The 18,960-nt window shown below is 37.4% G+C and overlaps 1 protein-coding gene across 7 annotated transcripts in view; it reads right to left on the bottom strand.

The window, feature by feature from the left end:
• Positions 1-866: 866 nt before the first annotated feature.
• The window catches only part of adgrb3 (adhesion G protein-coupled receptor B3), a 134,082-nt gene continuing 115,988 nt past the window's right edge, over positions 867-18,960 (bottom strand). For 4 of the 7 annotated variants that reach the window (XM_087802386.1, XM_087802383.1, XM_087802389.1 and 1 more), the window contains 12 exons: positions 16,835-16,985; positions 15,206-15,275; positions 13,554-13,620; positions 11,923-12,026; positions 11,511-11,609; positions 11,118-11,289; positions 9,832-9,927; positions 9,210-9,249; positions 5,645-6,312; positions 5,534-5,569; positions 4,646-4,750; positions 867-1,891 (listed from right to left, as the gene is read on the bottom strand). In XM_087802386.1, coding sequence (XP_087658512.1) covers positions 1,700-1,891; positions 4,646-4,750; positions 5,534-5,569; positions 5,645-6,312; positions 9,210-9,249; positions 9,832-9,927; positions 11,118-11,289; positions 11,511-11,609; positions 11,923-12,026; positions 13,554-13,620; positions 15,206-15,275; positions 16,835-16,985 — 1,800 coding nt within the window. In that variant the 3' untranslated portion in view covers positions 867-1,699. The remainder of the gene's footprint in view (positions 1,892-4,645; positions 4,751-5,533; positions 5,570-5,644; positions 6,313-9,209; positions 9,250-9,831; positions 9,928-11,117; positions 11,290-11,510; positions 11,610-11,922; positions 12,027-13,553; positions 13,621-15,205; positions 15,276-16,834; positions 16,986-18,960) is intronic. The other 3 variants (XM_087802384.1, XM_087802387.1, XM_087802385.1) reach the window with 3 other exon arrangements.

Here is an 18,960-nt window from a genome sequence, read left to right on the forward strand (position 1 = left end):
TATCAAAGGTAAGAAAGACGAGTGCAAGGTCATGTTTCTAAAGTGTTTGTGCTGAGTTTCGGCTCTGATTCTGTGGACCAGCATCCATTGCTTTGCAGCTCGAAACGGTTCAATGTGTGTATCTAACAATAACGCCTACGTTGTATGCCGCCCTTCACAAACTCCCACAATCCTTTGCACAGTTACAGAAAAGTTGCCCAAAGAACAAAGTAGTATACTGTACTTGGAGTACATTTCTTGTAGTACATTTTAGTATAAATATAGATCAGTGTACTATTTTGAAGTAGTCAAAGTGCTACTTCAATATTGGTATAAAATAAGTACACTCAAAGTACACTTAAATATATAGCACTTATTTTACCAAGTTATGAACGATTAAACTTAAAGCGGTAGCGGCGCTAGTTTTAATGGCGGCGATTTAGAACAAATTCAAACACATCAAAGGACTCGTATGTAAAAGCGAAGGCATTGTTTTCGCTAAAATATGTTTGGTGTATATTGGAATATGAGCTGATTTATGTTTTGTCCTGTCCACCTGTTACAGTCATAGTCAACTCATAAATGAGCCTTTGTGACTGAATACGTCATCACAAAGTCTTTTGTTTTAGCCAAAAAAAGGAAACTTGTGATCTGAATGACCAAAACCACTTTGTAGTTTTTTCTGAATTCCCAATATTGAATACGTGAGTTTTTGATGATAAAAACAACCACCCAGGTTATATCATAACCGTGGTTCTATGAATACATGCCCTCTACATGCTGTCTATGGATTGCCTGTAGAGGGCTGAGCATGTGTAAAGTAGAATTTGTTTGGAAACAGAAAAGACGGAAACAAACACCAGGAAACGACACGACCGCTGAAGCAGTACGAACATATTTCCTCTTTTATTTACATTCCTTTTCAAATGATAACATTTGTTGCTATAACTTTTGATCAGGTTGGCATTTTTCTTTTCTCTTTATCTCATTAAAATAAATTGGCACAAGTAAAACATATGTAGACAAAAGTTTATTTACACCATACAACATTTTTGTTTTTTAAATATTTTATACAGAGCTGCAGATGAGCGAGCTTGCCGGGATCCTTCAAGCAGAGTCTGCAGTATTAAAGTTGTGAAATATATTATTTATATAAAAGTGAATATTATCTTTATTGCATTTAAAGCAATGAAGAATGTAGCTTGACAAACATTCATTTTTAATATGACAGAAAAAACTCCTCGACGTCGCCCCCATGTTTTTTTTATCATAAAGTAAAAAGTGTAGTAATGGCCAAACAGACTGTTATAAACTTCTTAAAAACCTGCATAAGTATGTACATTGTGCTCCCGGGACCCGGTTCGAAACCGGACCCGACGAAGCTGGGACCACATGGCATGTTTGCTTTTCGTGAGGTTTTAATCTTATTTTATTTCCTTTTTTTTTTTTCTTAAACGGCCAATTTCTCCACAGTTGAAACACATGATGGTAAATATTGTACACCAGGCTGCCCCACACTAAGTACACTAGTGAGAATACAAAAAGAAACACTGATGTTTTTTCCCATTTTTCTCAGTTTTCGCTCGCAAAAGTCCATATATTGTTGGCACATGATGTCCCTTCAGATACTCCAGATATGTTTGCCAAGGCTGTTAGAAAAGTCTGTTGCTTTTTCTCAGTGCAAAATACATCAATGTTCCTCCGCCGCCGCGCTCCTCCTCTACACCTCCGTTTGGAAGTCGCCCTCCTGGACGTCGAGGGGGAGGTTGACACACTTTTCCCACTCGGCAGGCGTCATCTCGAGCGAGTCCTTGGTGTTTGGGTCTAGTACATTCATTGTGGCGTAGTTCTGATACTCACAGGCCGGGTTGTAGCTCTCCCAGGGGTTCTTGTTTGCCATCATCGCCTTTTCCTGTGAACAGAACCAGCAGGGGGCGGAGTTAGCAGCACCACTTTTTTTTTTTGTAGCTGAATCATTACGTATTCACTTTGCTTTTTTTTCTCACTAAGATAATCACTGTAAATGTTTATATATCTTAGATTATATATTTAAGAATAGAGAATTGTTTTTATGTAAACCAATTTTCAATTTCTATATTTTGTTAGTTTTTTTTCATTGGGTCGACGATCAAGATTTTCTTATTCTTTTTTTACCTTCTATAATCTAAAACTTATTTTTGTTTATTTATAAAAATGAAATAAATGGCATAGAATAGAGAAGATTACTTTGAAAAAACTAAACTAAAACAATAATTTTATTATTTATCGCGAGAATTTGTTTCATTAAATATTAAATTAGAGTGGAGGGAATATTTTTTATTTATTTGGGAAACGGCTGCTTTAATATACATCATTTATTTATATATATATATATATATATATATATATATATATATATATTATATATTGTTTTTTGACTGACTTATTTTTGTACTGTTTATTAACAATATTATTGATTTTTACATTAGTTTTCCATTTTATTGTTATTTTATTTTACTTTTTACAATAATTGTTTATTTTCATTTTGTAAAAGAAAACCCTTAAAATGCATCTATAAAAATGTTTTTTTCTTAAGAATGTATGGGATATTCCTACATTAACTTATAGACAATCACATATTTATATGCCTATAAAATATTCAGGGCATCCCACTGTAACTTAAATTATTTAGCAATGTTAACAAATATATATATACATTAAATCCTTTTTTTTTGGAAAAAGGAAAATGGAATAAAAATATTAAACATTTTTATTTCGCTATGATATATATACATATGTATATATTTTTCACTCAAATTAATTTCATCATTCACTTCTTTCAGGAAGTTTCAGTTTGCTACGAGATATAGTTTATTTCCAGATGAATGTTGTAAACTTTTAAAGGGATTTAATCTGTTTATTTTATAACATTTCAAAAGGATCGACAGAGACTGGGCTCTGAATATTTTTCTGCGTATGATGCTGTCATGAGCTGAGTAGTGTCTCCTGCATGCTCTGGTGCATCCTCCGTCTGAGCTCATGTTTGGTCCCAGAGTCACTGTTGCCAATAACTCTATCTCCTCCCTATCGGGGAATTAAAGCTGCGACGAGGGGAAGAGTCTGTTTCCTTTAATGTTGAGTAAAAAGTAAAACTAACATGGTCTTGCATTTTTTGGATAATTTCCATTTGCCAAGTAAATCAACAGATAATTCCCAACAGGCCATTTATTTATCCTCCATTTATTGCAGGTTTTTTGCATTTTGTATTTTTGTATATACATACAGTATACAGTTCTTGTAAAGTAAGGCTGGAGATTTGATAGCTAGTGGCCTCTTTCATACCATATTTATACATGTATACAAAATACAATGTGCCATGTGAAAAAAACAAAAGAAAACCCAACTAATTTGTGTTGGTAATAATCAGTTTATGATTTCATCAGGATCTAAATTTCCTAGTTATATTCTTGTCTAAAGAACCTATACTTTTTTTATTCCAAAGTTAAGATTTTAAATTGTAATTAAATTTCCTCTGTCAGTTTATTCATTGTTACAAAATCATTTAAATTATTTATTATACAGTATATTACAATATATTATATAGTATTATATTCCTTTTATTTTTTAGGAACTTTATTTCGATTTTTACTTGCTTTATATAAAATAAGGTTGTACTTAATTTTTTTTATTGTTTACATTTTTCCCTCTTTTTAATCACCAGCGTCTAACGATGAACAAAGTATTGATCATTCTTAAGATTAGTCTTTCATTCTTTAGAATGACTAGTTCTCACAGAGTTTATGTTTCAGTTTAAATCAAAGTTACTACATTTTAAAATCTTTACAAAAGGTTTAAAAGTATCTCTAAGGTATTCCAAATACATTTCTTTATACTTTTGACTAAACCTTTTACACACGACCCTGAGGTGGGGATGTGGTATTTTGCTTTTCTTCGGTTGCTGAAGTAGTTTTTTTCGGGGAGTAAATTCTTATTTTAATGCCACTATATTTAAGGCTTAATGGACTGTTTTGTGAACAAATCTAATGTCATTAACCCTTCAATGATTTAAGGAAGTTACCTGGATTGGGACTATGGTAGTGATCTTTGTGCTAAATTCTCAAGAGTCTAACAGAATTTGAAAATGATCGTAAGATTAAAAAAAGTATTTAGATGACTTCAGAAATCTCCAAATAAGTCAAAACGGTTTTCATCAATCTTTAGAATTTCTTCTATTGAAGTTAACACAGATAATAGAAGCAGGTTCCTTCCATCACCTGGACAACCAAAACCCAAAACACACATTTGCAATTAGTGAACAACAAACTCATGGTAGTACTTCAGTTTTGATGCTGGTAAGTTAAACAATCGCATGCACTAATGGGAAAAAAGATGATGGGGTTGCTAAATCGGTCAATGTGCGAGTAAATCAAAGAGCATTCATGGCCTTGCATTGGAATGGATGCATTCTACGTGATTAGAACGTGTTTCTCCGTCTTACTGGCCTTTTTTTTTTTCGCAAGAGGTTGCAGCTGCTGACCATTTAAGGGAAGGTTGACTTCCACACTTTATCGTCGTACCCTCTCATTTTCACAGTCACACTGTTTTTTCGCCACCCGCAGATTTAAGAGCCTGCTCGGACGCCGTTTCCCTGGCGCACAGACAAACCCCACTGTTTCCTGTTACTCACCATGCTGCCCATATTTGGTATGTCTCGAAATCGGTCCAGAGTTTGAAATTTCTGATTCAGTTCCTGGAACAGCTCCATGTGTCTTTTCCTGGTGTGCATGACTTTCTGCAATGGCAAGGGGTTTCTCTTTGGTATTGACAGCCAATAATGGAAATGCATCTCCACTCACTCCAACTCTGATCGATTGGTTAGTGTCACTGCAGTTTAAGGCCAGGTTTGCAACAAATCTACTTGACTCTGCATATATACAAGCCGCTGCCAAAATGAAGGAAACAAGGTCACACGGGGAGAGCGTTTCATTCCCTACCCTGTTGAGGATCTGACATAATTTTTTTGCAACATAAGGGCGATTCTTACGATCATAACTTTGGCAGGATGCCGTCTTTTTAAGAGGCTGTTAGCTAATATCATACACCGGGAGCTTATGCCAAAAATGAAGCATTTAATATCTGTTTCCTTTACTTTGACAAGGAGCTTTTTTTTTTTTTTTATATGCAGTTAAGTCCGATTTAACAATGCAAAGGAAATGCTGGAAAGGTTCCCAAACAAGGGGTTTCGAATCATTGTTGAAACCAGTGGTGAAATCAGACATGGAATGTGTAATATGAAAAGCAAACACTATGAAAATCAACAGATGGATGTCGGAGATGGAGAAGGACGCAACATGGGTGAGGAATCGCTTGCCCTGTTTGTCAGTTGACAACCTCGCTTTTACCTTAACTACACAGCAGCTCACTAAATCATGTTGGGTCAAGGCTGCGTTGACGTCAATAACATTAGGAGGTACAACACACCAGTAAATCAAATGACAAACACAACACTGCGGGGAATGGTGTTTCTCTGCATGTCAGACAAGTGGAAAGAAAAAAAAAATGTTTCCCCACATACCTCGAAGTCCAGGTCAGAATATCTTGATTTTCTTCTCTGTAGACATAAAGGATTTGGATTGTAAAGTGGTTGTTTTATTTTAAAAGGAGACTCACGGGGGGTGTCTTGTACCTCAAGGGAGCTCATAGAGATTGTCGACCCTGTTTCACTCCTGGAAAGGCCTCCGTGTTCCTCCATCTCGGCGAGGAAGTTCTTGACAGCAGTGCGGGGTTCGAATGGCAGGTTCTGCATCTGCTCGGGAGCGCTCGGGTACTGCTGTTCCAGGTTCACATTCATGTGGTCCATCCCCGACGGGCTGATGTTGAAGTCGGGACTCATCTTGTAGTGCATCAGCCTCTCGTTGGACAAGGTGTCCATGGTGATGTTCATCTTGGTGTCGTCCTTCAACAGCGTGGGGATGTTGCCCGGCACCCCCGACCCCGAGGAGCGAGGCATCACGATGTAGTCCGTCTCCATCATCTGGCCCTGCCCGGGGTGGCCCTCCATGTCATGGCCGCCCATGTCCTGGTCGCTCTGTCGCATGGCGTCGTCCGTACACAGGTAGACGGCGCGCCGCAGGTCGCCGACGTCCCCGGCCATGCACTTGTCCTTCAGGTCCCCCATCGGCATGTGAAGGCCTGAAGGCTGCTGGATCATGACTTTGGATATGATGTTGCCGGGCAACGTCGAGTAGTTGAGGCCCTCGGGGGCCTTCTCGTCCTCCTCGTCGTTGAGGGAAATGCGAGACAGAGTTCCGGTGATGGTGGCGGCGCGACAGGATCCCATGTCTTTGTGGAGAGCTGCAGGGCGAAGAGTTGATGATGAGGATTCAAAGAGAGACCAAAGTTCTTCTTGACAATTCTTCATAACTAGCTATGATCTGATCCAATAGTACTGGGTCTGTTATGGACGAAAAAGGTCTAAACTATTTGCAAATACAGCCCAAACTACAGCCACAATGTAAGCCGTACGCTAAAGCTTCTATGTCCTCTTTGTCTGAAAGACTCTACATTGGATGAATCTGGTCTATAAGGCTGTTCTTGGCTTGGTTTCTACCTATTTAAGCACTTTTCTTCAACGCTTAAATGATATTTCGCACATGTCTGCTCAACGTATTCGGACCGAAATAGGGGAAAAAAAAAAGGTTTCAGTTTCTCTGTCACATCTTCTTGGAATACTCTTTGAACTGAACTCAAATTTCAAACTTTTATTTCACTTGGAGCTTTTCGCTACATCTTAAAATAAAATGGAAATCCACTGAAAAGTGCATAGATTTTAAGATTGCTGGCCAAAAAGATCTTCATCTCAATGGATCTGTTTCCATAAAAGTTTAAATAAAAACTAAAAACATGTGGACCCATCTTAATTTTAGTTAAAAGTTAAAGTGAGCAACTTTATCTTTGAAAGTTTGGAAGATGCAGCTTCTTAGTTTCTCAACGGAAGCTCATGCGTTTGTCTTTACTCTCATGGCAAATAAATGAGGGAGATGGTTCTAATGTGAAGAGAAATATTTCTGATAATTTAAACAACTCATGCTTTCCTTATCACTCTTGGAGGACATGTAGGTGGAGCAAATGCAACTTGGATCAAACCATAGCAATATTGCAGAACATTATTGATTTTATTTTTTAGCAATTTTATTACTCGCTTTCAAGGATAAGACGAATCATCAGCGTTTTCAATTTTGGATTATGTTTTAAAAGTTTGATTGCAAATGTTATTACTGAAGTTTGAGAAAAAGAAGGCATCGATAATCAAGATTAAATGTTAAAGTTGACCTTTTGCCGAATTCTTCTGAAGGCTTATTCTCTAGATATTCCTAAAAAGGTTCGAGCGCGTGTGTCGCCGTCTTTCTTCTCCCCCTGCTATCTCAACTAAGGCCCAAATGTCTTTCTTTGCCACCAGCGGCCGCAGCGTTTGTTAATAATTCAAACACAATTGATCCCGTCTTGAATCCCAAGCCGAGATAACGACACAAGGCGGCTGAGCTGGACTAATAAGAGCAATCCTGCCAATAGGCTTGTGAAGATTTGTTTGTGCTATGACAAGCTACACGGTAAACAAACCGTCCCACCTTGTACTTTTGAAATATGTGTACAGATTAAGAGTCCTCTTCACAGTGTTGGTGCACAAGATGAAGTAAAGGGCTCATCCCAATTACAAACTTTTCCTCCTTCAAGAAGACTCAAAATTGAAACCAATAAAACGGCACATTTTCACCAGGAAAGCAATTTGTTTTAAAGGGATTTCATTTTTGACTAGTATAATTTATTCATTTAAGGAATATGGCTTAACCCCAAGACTGCCCCGGTTTCTGCCCTTGCTTCGAAAATATTCTTTTTATACTACCGTACAGAGAATCACAAATTACTTCCACTACTCGCCAAATAATCCCTGTTTGTAAACATCAAACTCTGACTGTGGGAGTCTGGAGAGTGCACCGCCCTCTGACCGCGGCACCGCCGGAGTCTGACTTCGGTCATGATTTATAAATGTGAGGCTGTGCTCAGTGTGTCCACTTCAACTCTACAGGAAGTGTTGCACGTGAATAACACGGGTCACGACTCTGGCGAACACTCTCCGGAAAGTCCTCGGCTCTGAGTGATGCCGGCTTCTGTGGCTCGAGAGTGGTTCGGCGAGTTGCGAGTTAGAAACCGTATTCCCGCTCTGCTCACTTTGTATATACATCTTTAAACATCCTCTCTGACCTTGTCTCGTGCTAGAAAAAGATATTTCAGTTGAAATGTTTTCTCTATTTTTCTTTTCTTACCTGTCTTTTTATTGGAATGTATTATTATTTATTTATTATTGAATATAACTTTCATGTCTTTTGCTATTTCTTTGTATCACTTCAACAGTGTGAAACATAAGTGTATTATAAATATTAATAATACTATAAAATCAGTCATTCAAATCTTACAAAATAAGAATTCATCTTTAAAAAATGATTTTATACAACATGAATATAAAGTGAATTATGATTATTAAAATATTTATATATATATATATATATAAATAGTTTTTATATATGTTATCTATATTTCATGCTATAACATTTTATAGTTATTCATATATTTTCCAAAAGATTTGTGGAATTTCTACATAAGAAGAAATGTAAATAAAGTAGAATTTTTTTTATTAAACTATTCCAATTGATTTATTTATGTCTCATCCGTGATAATATTTACTTAAATTAGTTTACAAATGTTTTTTCTTCATTAATTCATCAACCTTTTTAGTTTGTGGTAAATGTGAATAGAGGGACATAAGGGGCCAAATCAGGCCAATGTACTAATATCAAATGAGATTGTTTATATTGATATGGTAACAAATAAGAAACAGAGATTATAGAAGTTAATAATTAAATAGAGATTTCAATAAAAGTGAAGGAGAGGAATAGGATAAGAGAGTTTGGGGTGAAGGGGAACAAACACAGAGATGGTTACGATATATTGAGCCTCCAAGAATTATATCAGACTCAGGTTTGGTTTATAATAAACAGTCTAATCTACAGTTATTATCTTTCAACTGAACTAAAAATCTGTTCCAGATTAAACTCTGCCTCTGTCGTTACTGTTAAAAAACCCCGTGGGGATCGTTCTTTGTTATGTAACTGCAGCTATTTTTACCGTCAACCCCCTTTTGGGGTTTACGGATGCAAAGCGAGGAGAATCTTGTTATTGCCCGGTGTTCATACCTGATCTGCAAGCGATGTCCACGTCCTTTTCGAAATCCGTCTGCAAACAGGGCACAATCGAGGTCAAGATTCCATGTTAAAAGAATTCATAAATAACATGCTGTGTCATTATCACTTCATCCTGACACTATCAGAGATGGTAACAGACTGGAGTTCACTGTGATTTTTAATGAATATATTAAATCACCAGGGACAAAGTGGCATGAATACAACTCCTATGATCCGCCATTGTCCTCTTGAGATGAACGGTGACTGGTGCATCCGGTAAAAAGGTCAACAAGAGAGCGCTCTTCTATTTCCACATGAGGAGTCGCGATTGGCAAACACACGCATGTCGAGCAATTCCAATCAAACTGAAATAAAGTCTGAGCTTCAGAGGCCGTAGAAATGTAATTGCACCTACGACCATTCCTCATTCGGCAGAATTGTAATGGGATAAACCGAACAATGGGCCGGAGCAGACAACGGGATTGTAATGAATCAGAAATATGCGAAGCACTAAATGAAGGTCACTGTGGAGCAAGAGGCGTATTGGTGTATCATAAATAACCAGGGAACATTAGGTCTGCTTAAATTATGGAGCGTCTAATGATTCTTGATAACAGTGGGTACCACAGCCTACCATTATCTGAGCATGACCATTAGGGAAGTTTCCTGTTGCGTCACCACTGATCGGGTCCTGGCAATTTCGGAGGCGGCATCTGAAAGCATCCTGGACCTAAAGTGGAGGCAGAATCACGTTAAAGAGATGGACAACAGCTTTGGGTTTTAAGATAACAAGCCCATTCAAAATGGTTATAGTTGAAGAAGAAGCTTAAAATGAGTCTCAAATAAATGTACCATACAATTGGTGTATAGTCTTGGGAATGTGGCACAATAGTTCTGGGCAAAGTGTCAAACACAATCAGCTCTTTCACTGTATCTTTCCTTTACTGCAAAGTATTTCTCTCCTCTGGTCCTAAACCGTGAGCGAGAAACCATCAGTAGATTCTGATCCAAAGACCTCAGAGCCCGAGCTGGGGTGTAAGTCTGGATCAGATCACTGATGTAAGGAGGAGTCTGACCATGAATAGATCTGAGAGTAAGAACCAGAATTTTAAAGTTGATCCTGAAAGAAACTGGAAGCCAGTGAAGAGTTTTAAGGATTGGATAAATGTGAGTTCTTCTACTAGAGCAGGTCAGAATTCTGGCTGCAGAGTTCTAAATCAAGTGCCTATGAGGTCCTATTTTGTCAGTAACTGTCATATTGAAATGTTTAGTTAATAAACGCATCAGTATTTCTTGTTAAACGAATTATTAAAAATATATGTATTATATGATTGTTAAGGCAGAGAATTTACCAATCAGTAGTATACTATTACATCTCACTGCTCACTATGGTATCTTGTCAGCGGTTAGCCAACAGATTTTTCTTTTTTAAATTGAGGCTTGCCAACTATAGTCATTTCAGGATGTTGTTTGGCAGAATTGTTCTTTTCCCTGGCTGCTTTTCAAGCCAGTTTTTCAAAGGACGAATCAGATGCCAAGCTAGTGGTTAATTTGGGAAACTCTGCGTGAAAACATCGACAATTAAAAAAAACCATCTCTAATGCTTCGGAATAAATGGAATCAAAGGTATCGGCACACACTTTCAGAATCTTTTCTCCGGCTTAAAATCGTAACAGATATTACCAAACTCCTGATTTCAACTGTTACCGAATGAAACCTCGGTTTGCCATGGGAACCAGTTCTCTACCATGTTATTTGGATGTTGAATTCTCTCACCCTGTGAGATTCTCCCTCTAACTAGGTTATCAAAAATGACCTAGATACATTCCCTGCCACTTTTTCCCTCTGCTTTTGTACCACGTGAAGAGATGGTTTTAAAAGACGTGTTGGCTTTCCTCGTAAGAAGGCGACGCCACTCACCTCTCTTCGTAGGATACAGTGCACCATCACGATGACGAAGCCCTGCAGCGAATCGAAAACGGCGAAGAGAATCTGGAAAAGGATGGAGCGTTTGTCGGTCATGGCGAGCACCGCCGACATCCAGGTCAAAGCCAGCAGAGGCAGGACGACGCAGGAACTCCACAGCGACGCCCTGAACAGGACATAGGCAAAATCGGCAAAGGGTTAGAGCGCCCCCTGGATTTCACAAAAACGGTGTAAACATGACGAAATGTGAGTGAAATATAGATGTTTTTTTTTTCATCTTCCCACCATCAGTTTACACGGCGGCGAATTCTGCCGAACACACTGTATATACGCCGACTCTTCAGAGCAGCGGGCGTTATTGATTCACAGACACTGACAGGCACTTACATCGCGTTGCTGGCTGTAGTTGCTGATAAAGCAGTTGTCGAGACAACACCACATTTGGCACACTTGAGAGTTAATCCAGTATGCGGCTCACTCATCTGTCTGTGGGACGGAGAGAGAACAACAAGATGACAAACAATGCTAACGGCCATCGCTCTGACTTTAAACTCACCCTGCCATTATAGCAACAGCAGCAGCTGGCCAAGTGTGTGTCAGCATGCATGCATGTGTGTGTGTGAGTTTCTACGTGGTCTTATTCTGCCAAAGAAATACATCCCGAGGGACATCTGACCTCTTTCTTTCCTTTGCTACTAATTCTCTTACAGGGAAATATACAGGTCTAACATCAACATATGAAAGTACATCCTATATGTGTATTATTTGTGAAGAGAAGAAGAAAACAAAAGGTACTAACAAGGACGTGCTGTCATACCCTGCTCGGTGCTTCAGCTTTTTGTCCAGAATACCATCTCTGGACACTAATTTATTAAACACCAAGATACCAATCACCATGTTGACCTGGAAAGAAGGGGAAACGGCGTCATAAGATTCTCAACAGCAAACGGGTGCTAAATATATATCGACATTTCTGAGGGCGGGAAGTGATGGATGTCACTGTCTCCTGGGTGTTTTTTCACTCAATTTTCCCGTCTGAACCGAACTCCGACCTCTAGCTTTTGTTGTTTGCCCCCCCCCCCCCACCTCCCCTGTCGTATTTCGGCGACGGTGTGAGGCAATGCTGTGCACACTCCTGACACAAGCCTCCAGGAAAGACCTGGCTGACTAGTAACACTTGTCTCGTCAAAGGCACCTTCCACTATTATTAGCCGCCGCTGCAGTCACAAAGAACGGCACGACTTAAGGCCTCTTTGAAAACTAAATAAATCTATTTAACAGGACTTTTGAGGTGAACAGTTTGATTTAAAATCCACTTTTAATGATGTGCTCTTGTTTTGATGTCTTTAAATTGATCTAATAAAAACATAATTTTTGTGTTTAATATAATATTATTGACACCAAAAATATCCATAAAAATGATGTGATCCCTAATTCTCACCACTTCAGATAATGATTAAAGTGTATGATATGATAGGCGAGTAATTTTTGTTGTCTTCTAAAGTCAGGCGATCAACGTTGTCTCAACTTGTACAACTTGTACAAAATTGCAAGATTTGTCATGATAGGCCTTGCTGCAGTCGAATTAAGAAAGCTGTACTTATCTATAGCTCTTGCAGGCCATTTAAAATAACCTAACAAGGGTGAATTCGACCCTGGAGTTTGACAAGTCAAGTCTTTCAAAGCTAAAGTTTAAAATATGGATAAACTGGTGCAGGAAAACATTAAAATATATATATATATATATATATATATATATATATATATTAAATGATATTTTCTACCCACTATAAAGAATATAAGAAAAACGTTGTATTTCTTTGACTGTTAATTCATTTATTTGTTATTAATTTTTTGCTTTTTATTGAAAATTTGTCTTTAATTATTTTTAACTTTATATAACTTGCCGTATTTTCCGGAATAGAAGGTGCACTTTATTTACAGTGTGCCTTTTAATCTGGTGCGCTTTATATAATAATAATAATAATAATAATTTAATTAAAAAACATTTTTACGGTACAATAAATGAGCTATTTCAATTTCTAGAAGATAAAAACAGTTATATTTGACCACATTTACATCAAGTTGTTCAAACAAGATATACACTGTATATGATATATATATATATATATAATTATCTTAATTTTTTTGTGCCTGAAACACAATGTAACACAAATTTAATTATATTTGCAATATTCCAATTATCCTTCCAAAATGTGCAAAATAAGAGTTGTGTTTAAATGCTAAAAAAAAAAAATGAATCAACATTTATAGTGAATAATATTTAAGTTAAAACAATAATCTAGTAAATTAAAAAATGTTTTAAATCCAAATTCTCATTGCATTATTAACAAGAGATTTTATCTTCTTCGTTTAATTTGGATTCTACAGAGAAACAAACCGTGGCATCATAGAAAATCTGTTTCATACCAGAACAACAGCAGCTGCTGGACCAACAAAGGCATAGAGAAGTCCACCCTCCAAAGACAGCCAGCAGCTGCAGGGAACACAGGAGAGGAGGGAAAAAAAAAGCAGTTAACTTCGACTCAAGCATTAATATCTGAGTTAATGATACACGCCCGCATCCAATAGTGTTGTGTCTATCGTCAGGGGAGAGGCGCCATATGCTGGAAGTCTATTTCCGAAGTTCCACAAGCTAATAAAATGCTAAAGAGATCTTGAGCAGTGTTTATGAGTTTGGTATCCAGCAGGGATACAACTCACTCGCAATTGGGTTCGTGCTGAGCTATTTGGGATTTGATGAGGTTTGTGGGACTTTGTTAGGAGGATGTTGTGACACTTTGGATTGTCGTGTTGCTGTACATTTACATGACGAGTGGGGCAACAAAAGACATACCTTTAAAAAAAATAAAATAAAATGGTGTATAGGGCATTGTTAGGGACTGGGTTTGTGCTGAGCTATTTTCAGATTCAACGGAGCAGGTGGGACTTTTCGATCGGGCTGTTTTCATACTAGATTGTCATTGTATGATAGATTCTTCATATTTTCCGTCTACCTGAAAATAATATATTTTTTAAGAAATCATTTCCAGACGTTTCCATTAAGTATATGAGATAAATATGAATAACAACATGTGTGTGTGTGTGTTTATATATATATTTATATATATATATATATATATATATATAAATATATAACTGAGGCTAGCATTGCTATGAACTAACTTTTAAATAAAATAATATCATTTGTTGCAAAATTTCCTTCATTAAAACTGGAATTACAGTACAGTGATGAAGCTTCATGAAACAACTTTGTATCAAAGGCACTGTATCATGATACAGTGTCATTTTGACACTAGATGGCCCTCTAAGTAAGAAAATTATGTTTGGTTTCATTAAAAAGATCATAAAGCAGAGAGTGCCATCTAGTGGCCTTTTGAATCGAAGACACTGTATCATGATACATCATCAGCTGTTTCACAAGGCTTCATCAAACAATCACAAGTTTCAAGAACTCAAAGATTTAAGTTTTTTTTTGTGCCTCTGTGATGATATAAATATTAAAAGAAGATACAAAACAAGTTAAATAATTACAATAATAAAAATATTTGTGAACCTTCCTAAAGAAAGTAACAATACAAAATGCATGCGCGCGGTGGGTGAGGTGGTATATAGTACGCATTTTAGGTTGGTAAGATTAATCTGGAAAAGCCAATAAATAAATAGTTTGTTTAAGACATATTAGCAGTTTATCTATTCTACTATGGGTAACAGGGTTTTTAGGTCAAGCTGAAAGGACACTAGCTAAATCATAAAGTTAAATGTCAGGTGCTAAATCTTTTGGGGACTTTTCACACTTGTGAAAATTGTCCCCACACTTAGTAAATATGATAATAAAAAATAGGAAGTGTGGGTTAATATTAAGAATCTTTCATATAGTCATTTTCAGGACTGCTAATTACTTTTTTTGAGTATGTTTTGAGGGCTATGTGAAGCGACCACACTGGTGTAGTAGAAGTATTCAAGGGAAAAATTTGGACGTCTTGTCAACTTCCATCCTCAAATCAGACGTTCATACCCGTCACCCTGAACTGGACAAACTTTAAACGGCGAAAACTTACTATGTGGATGTTCCGTAGCCTTTTGTTTTTGTGAATCCCATGGAAATGGCCACGACCAAAGCTGGTAATCCTAAAGAGGAAAACAATCGATAATTAATCGGAGCGAATCTCTTGTTGAAATAGAAAACAAAGATCTCGCGCCGTGAAGTCATCAAAGTGAAACTAGTTTCTCATTATAAACAAAAGAAAAAAGCAGCAGCTGAACTCGTTGACATTTCCACTCATTTCATTTCAATTACTATCACTTTGCTTTTTCCCAAAAAATTCAAATCAGAAGTCAAGAAGAAACTCGTATCCTAACTCCTAACACTGTTCATGTTATGGATCGGTTTAATGGTTCCACTCTTCACGACTGTGTGCTCAGAATATTAAGCCTTTTTTTTTTTTTTTTTTTTCCTGGTGGAGCAATGCAGGCAGGTGCTATTGATGTAATCAGTTTCCTGGAGGCACGAGGCGAGGACCCCGTGGTCAGCCGGTGCCTCTCCGCAGTGTCGAGTGTACACAAGCACGTCATAAATCACGGCGGCGGCGGCGCTGCTGGAGCTCAACTGCTACAAGTGAGGATTTCAGTTTCGAAAATAAAACCCCTGTCAATATTAAAGTTGCCCTTGACAGGATTAATCGAGAAACAAATAATACTTTTGAAAATTATTTTCTGAAGAAAGATCTGTGATTTTGAACAACCTTCGTTCGTTTTTTTTTTTTTTTTCTTTCCTTTACAGCAGCGGCACAGCAATGACTAAGAGCCCAGTTTGTTGCTAGGTAACAAGGAGAATGAGTGTGGGCTCTTTTATAATCAAATTGATTTTTTTTTAAAGCAGATATTTCTGCGCGTCTGAGAGAAGCAACCAATCGAAGTGCGATTCACACATGTAGACGATGAGTAATGAAATACAGAAACTCAACTAATTAACAAGCGTGATTGATGTGTAATTGAATACGTGTGTGATCCGCAGTGGGAAGTCGTGGGACTGGAATCCAATACAATGCATGCGGGAAAATGTGATTGAATTTTGTTTTTTTGGAAGAAATGCCCACGTTCTTTTTTTTCTGAGCGCAAGGTCATCTCTGCAGGAAAAAAAACCACACCTCGCATTCTCCTGATGGCGAAAGCCAAGTTTACCTGCCCAGAGCTTCAATACAGTCTGGGTGCAGACCTCTCTTCTCGGGGCCCCCCCCTCTACCTGCTCTCTCAGGAACCTACCTCTCGTCTCAGGCCCCTACATACACACTAAGAAGGACCCTCCCTCAAAGTTTAAATACATCCAATTTAGATGGAATTCAAACGATGTGTATTGAGTAAGGAAGACTTACAGAATTTAATCTTTTTGTTAATTGTAAAGGGGATGAAAAGTCAAATTTAAAATGAAATTTGAACCATGTGTATTACATGGAAAGTTAAGATTTAAGCTAGCAGGAAGATCTTTGCAAACTAGGGGCCTAAGAGAGCAGGTGGCGATGCCTGAGAAGACAAGTCTGCAGCCCAGACCCAAACAGAATGTGATCGGATGAGAAAAAGACGTGCGCTAACTCAGAAATACACTTCGGAAGATCCCTTTTAAATGAACTAGCAGGTGTGAGGGATGATGGGAAATAATGGAGCGCTTTCCAATCATACGATTGACTTACCCCAGCCCAGACAGAGAAAGCGCTTGCGTATCAGCCTGGTCCGAACCTTTCCTGTCACTGCCATGTAGGATTGCCAGGCCTCCGTGAGGACCCAACAGAAGGACGCCAGAAAGAAGAAGTGCAGGAAGGCAGTAGTCATGATGCAGACACCCTGTTGAAAGGGAAAATAATTGAAGATTTTAATCACAATATATTTTTTTAAATCCTTGGAGGAAGAAGGCAAATTAAGCTATTTGAGGTTATTTGACAAAACTCTGTTAACAGAATGTTCCAATTGATCCATTTCAACTTCTTTCAAGTTGCTTTATTTTCATTTTTTTATTTTCTTTTGTAGATGTGGAGTCATAAGCTTTTAGCATCCAAACATGAATTTCATGACTAAAAGCTTTGTTTGGCAACCGTTTGCAAGTTGTTTTTTCTCATATTTTAATGATGTTCTTTTTCCAGTAATACTTCCAGTGTTTCTGGTGAAATAATTGAGGGCTTTGAACTAAAGTTACTTCTCTTTAGCTGCATGTTTAGTTTTCTTTAGACCAAGTTCAACAAAAGCTCTGCCAGTTGAGACTGTACAGACTACTTCATACGTCAGGTAGCAAAGTATTAAATAAGATCCTATGGACCTTATTTGGATCCTATGAAGAGCTGAAACCACAGATTACAGGGAATTTTCTTAATTGCCTACACGTTAATTATTGTATTAAGGAACTCTTTAATCTATATTATCTATAGATTAACATACGCTCACATATTGTCACACCTTAATTGTATAGACGGATATCAGTGCCATCTGAATATTAAATTGCTGAATTAAACTTTTTTAAATTTCACTGTTAACTTTTTTAATTGAAAAAATGTTTTTTTATTGCATTGAATTGATTTATTTAATAATTGGATTCATTTTTTTCTATATTGAGATGTCGAATATTTATTAAACAATTTTAAACAATTGAATTTAAGATATTCTGAATAGATTTTATTTTATTTATTTATTTAGTATCCTTTTCAATTGATTCTGAAAATGTTGGTATAATTTATATTGCCACCAGGTTATACTACATTTTAAAAGCTACACATTTTTATTTTTATTCTTTTTTTGTAGTTATTGGAAGTCAAATATCAAATGCTATGTGTAAAAAAACTATTAAATTAAATTATTCAATACAGAAAAAACACCCTTTTAAATATAGATTTGATAATTATTTTTCAATAAAAACAAAATCAACCTTTCATAATAGAAGTTATTAAGTTAAATTATTCAATTAAAAACAAATTCTACATTTCAATAAATGAAGAAGTAATAATTGAAATTTAAAATTTTAAAATATTCTGATGGCCATGGTCTACGTCGATATGATTGGCATACAGTTCATCTTCTAATGTTATTTTAAACTTATTGAATTAACCATTTATCCGTTCAAGTTTGTGGGAATATGCTTTAAAAATGTCACTGCCGGTATTTTGACAAATGCTAACTGAACGACTCCTGAGGAATTTAAAATGTCGCACACGACGTTCAAGCCATTTTTGTCGTATGAAGGATGAGCCGCGGCTGAAGAGGCCAACAGTGCCAGGTTTTGCCGATTTCCTTCGAGCGGTCTTGCAGAACTAACACCATGTCCCTGTCTCGACCACCGGCTCAGTTCAGTGAGTGAAAAGAAAAAAAAATGTCAGCTTGAAGAGCGGCATCGGAGGGAATCGACGCTAACCGAGACAAGAGAGTCTGCCGGGGAATCATGGATGCTTATTAGTATTCCGCTTGATCCCTCAAGTTAGCCAAGGTCAACAGGTTTACAGACGGAGACAGGGAACACACAACAACAATGATTCAGGATCCCGACTTGTTAACGGGGCTCCACTTTGCAGCTCCATTAGCTTGTCAGTCTTCATTCCACGGACGGACGTGTCCAGATGGGATTATTTAAGGCCCCGATTAGAAATAAAGGTGTATCGAAAAGAATCTTGTCTCGCTTGCTGCCTGGTCGTGAGTGAGAACCGATTATAATCCTTCCCCCTGTAGATCCGGGGCAGAAGCAATATCTCAGCAGAGGGAGTCTGCCACGATCTCCCAGGGCGTCGTCGACACACTGTGAGATCTCCCATATTCTTTAGAGCCCCACAGAGAAAAC

The sequence above is a fragment of the Callionymus lyra genome, chromosome 11 (genome assembly GCF_982586985.1).
Source record: "Callionymus lyra chromosome 11, fCalLyr1.hap1.1, whole genome shotgun sequence".
In the NCBI taxonomy this organism is placed as follows: domain Eukaryota; kingdom Metazoa; phylum Chordata; class Actinopteri; order Syngnathiformes; family Callionymidae; genus Callionymus; species Callionymus lyra.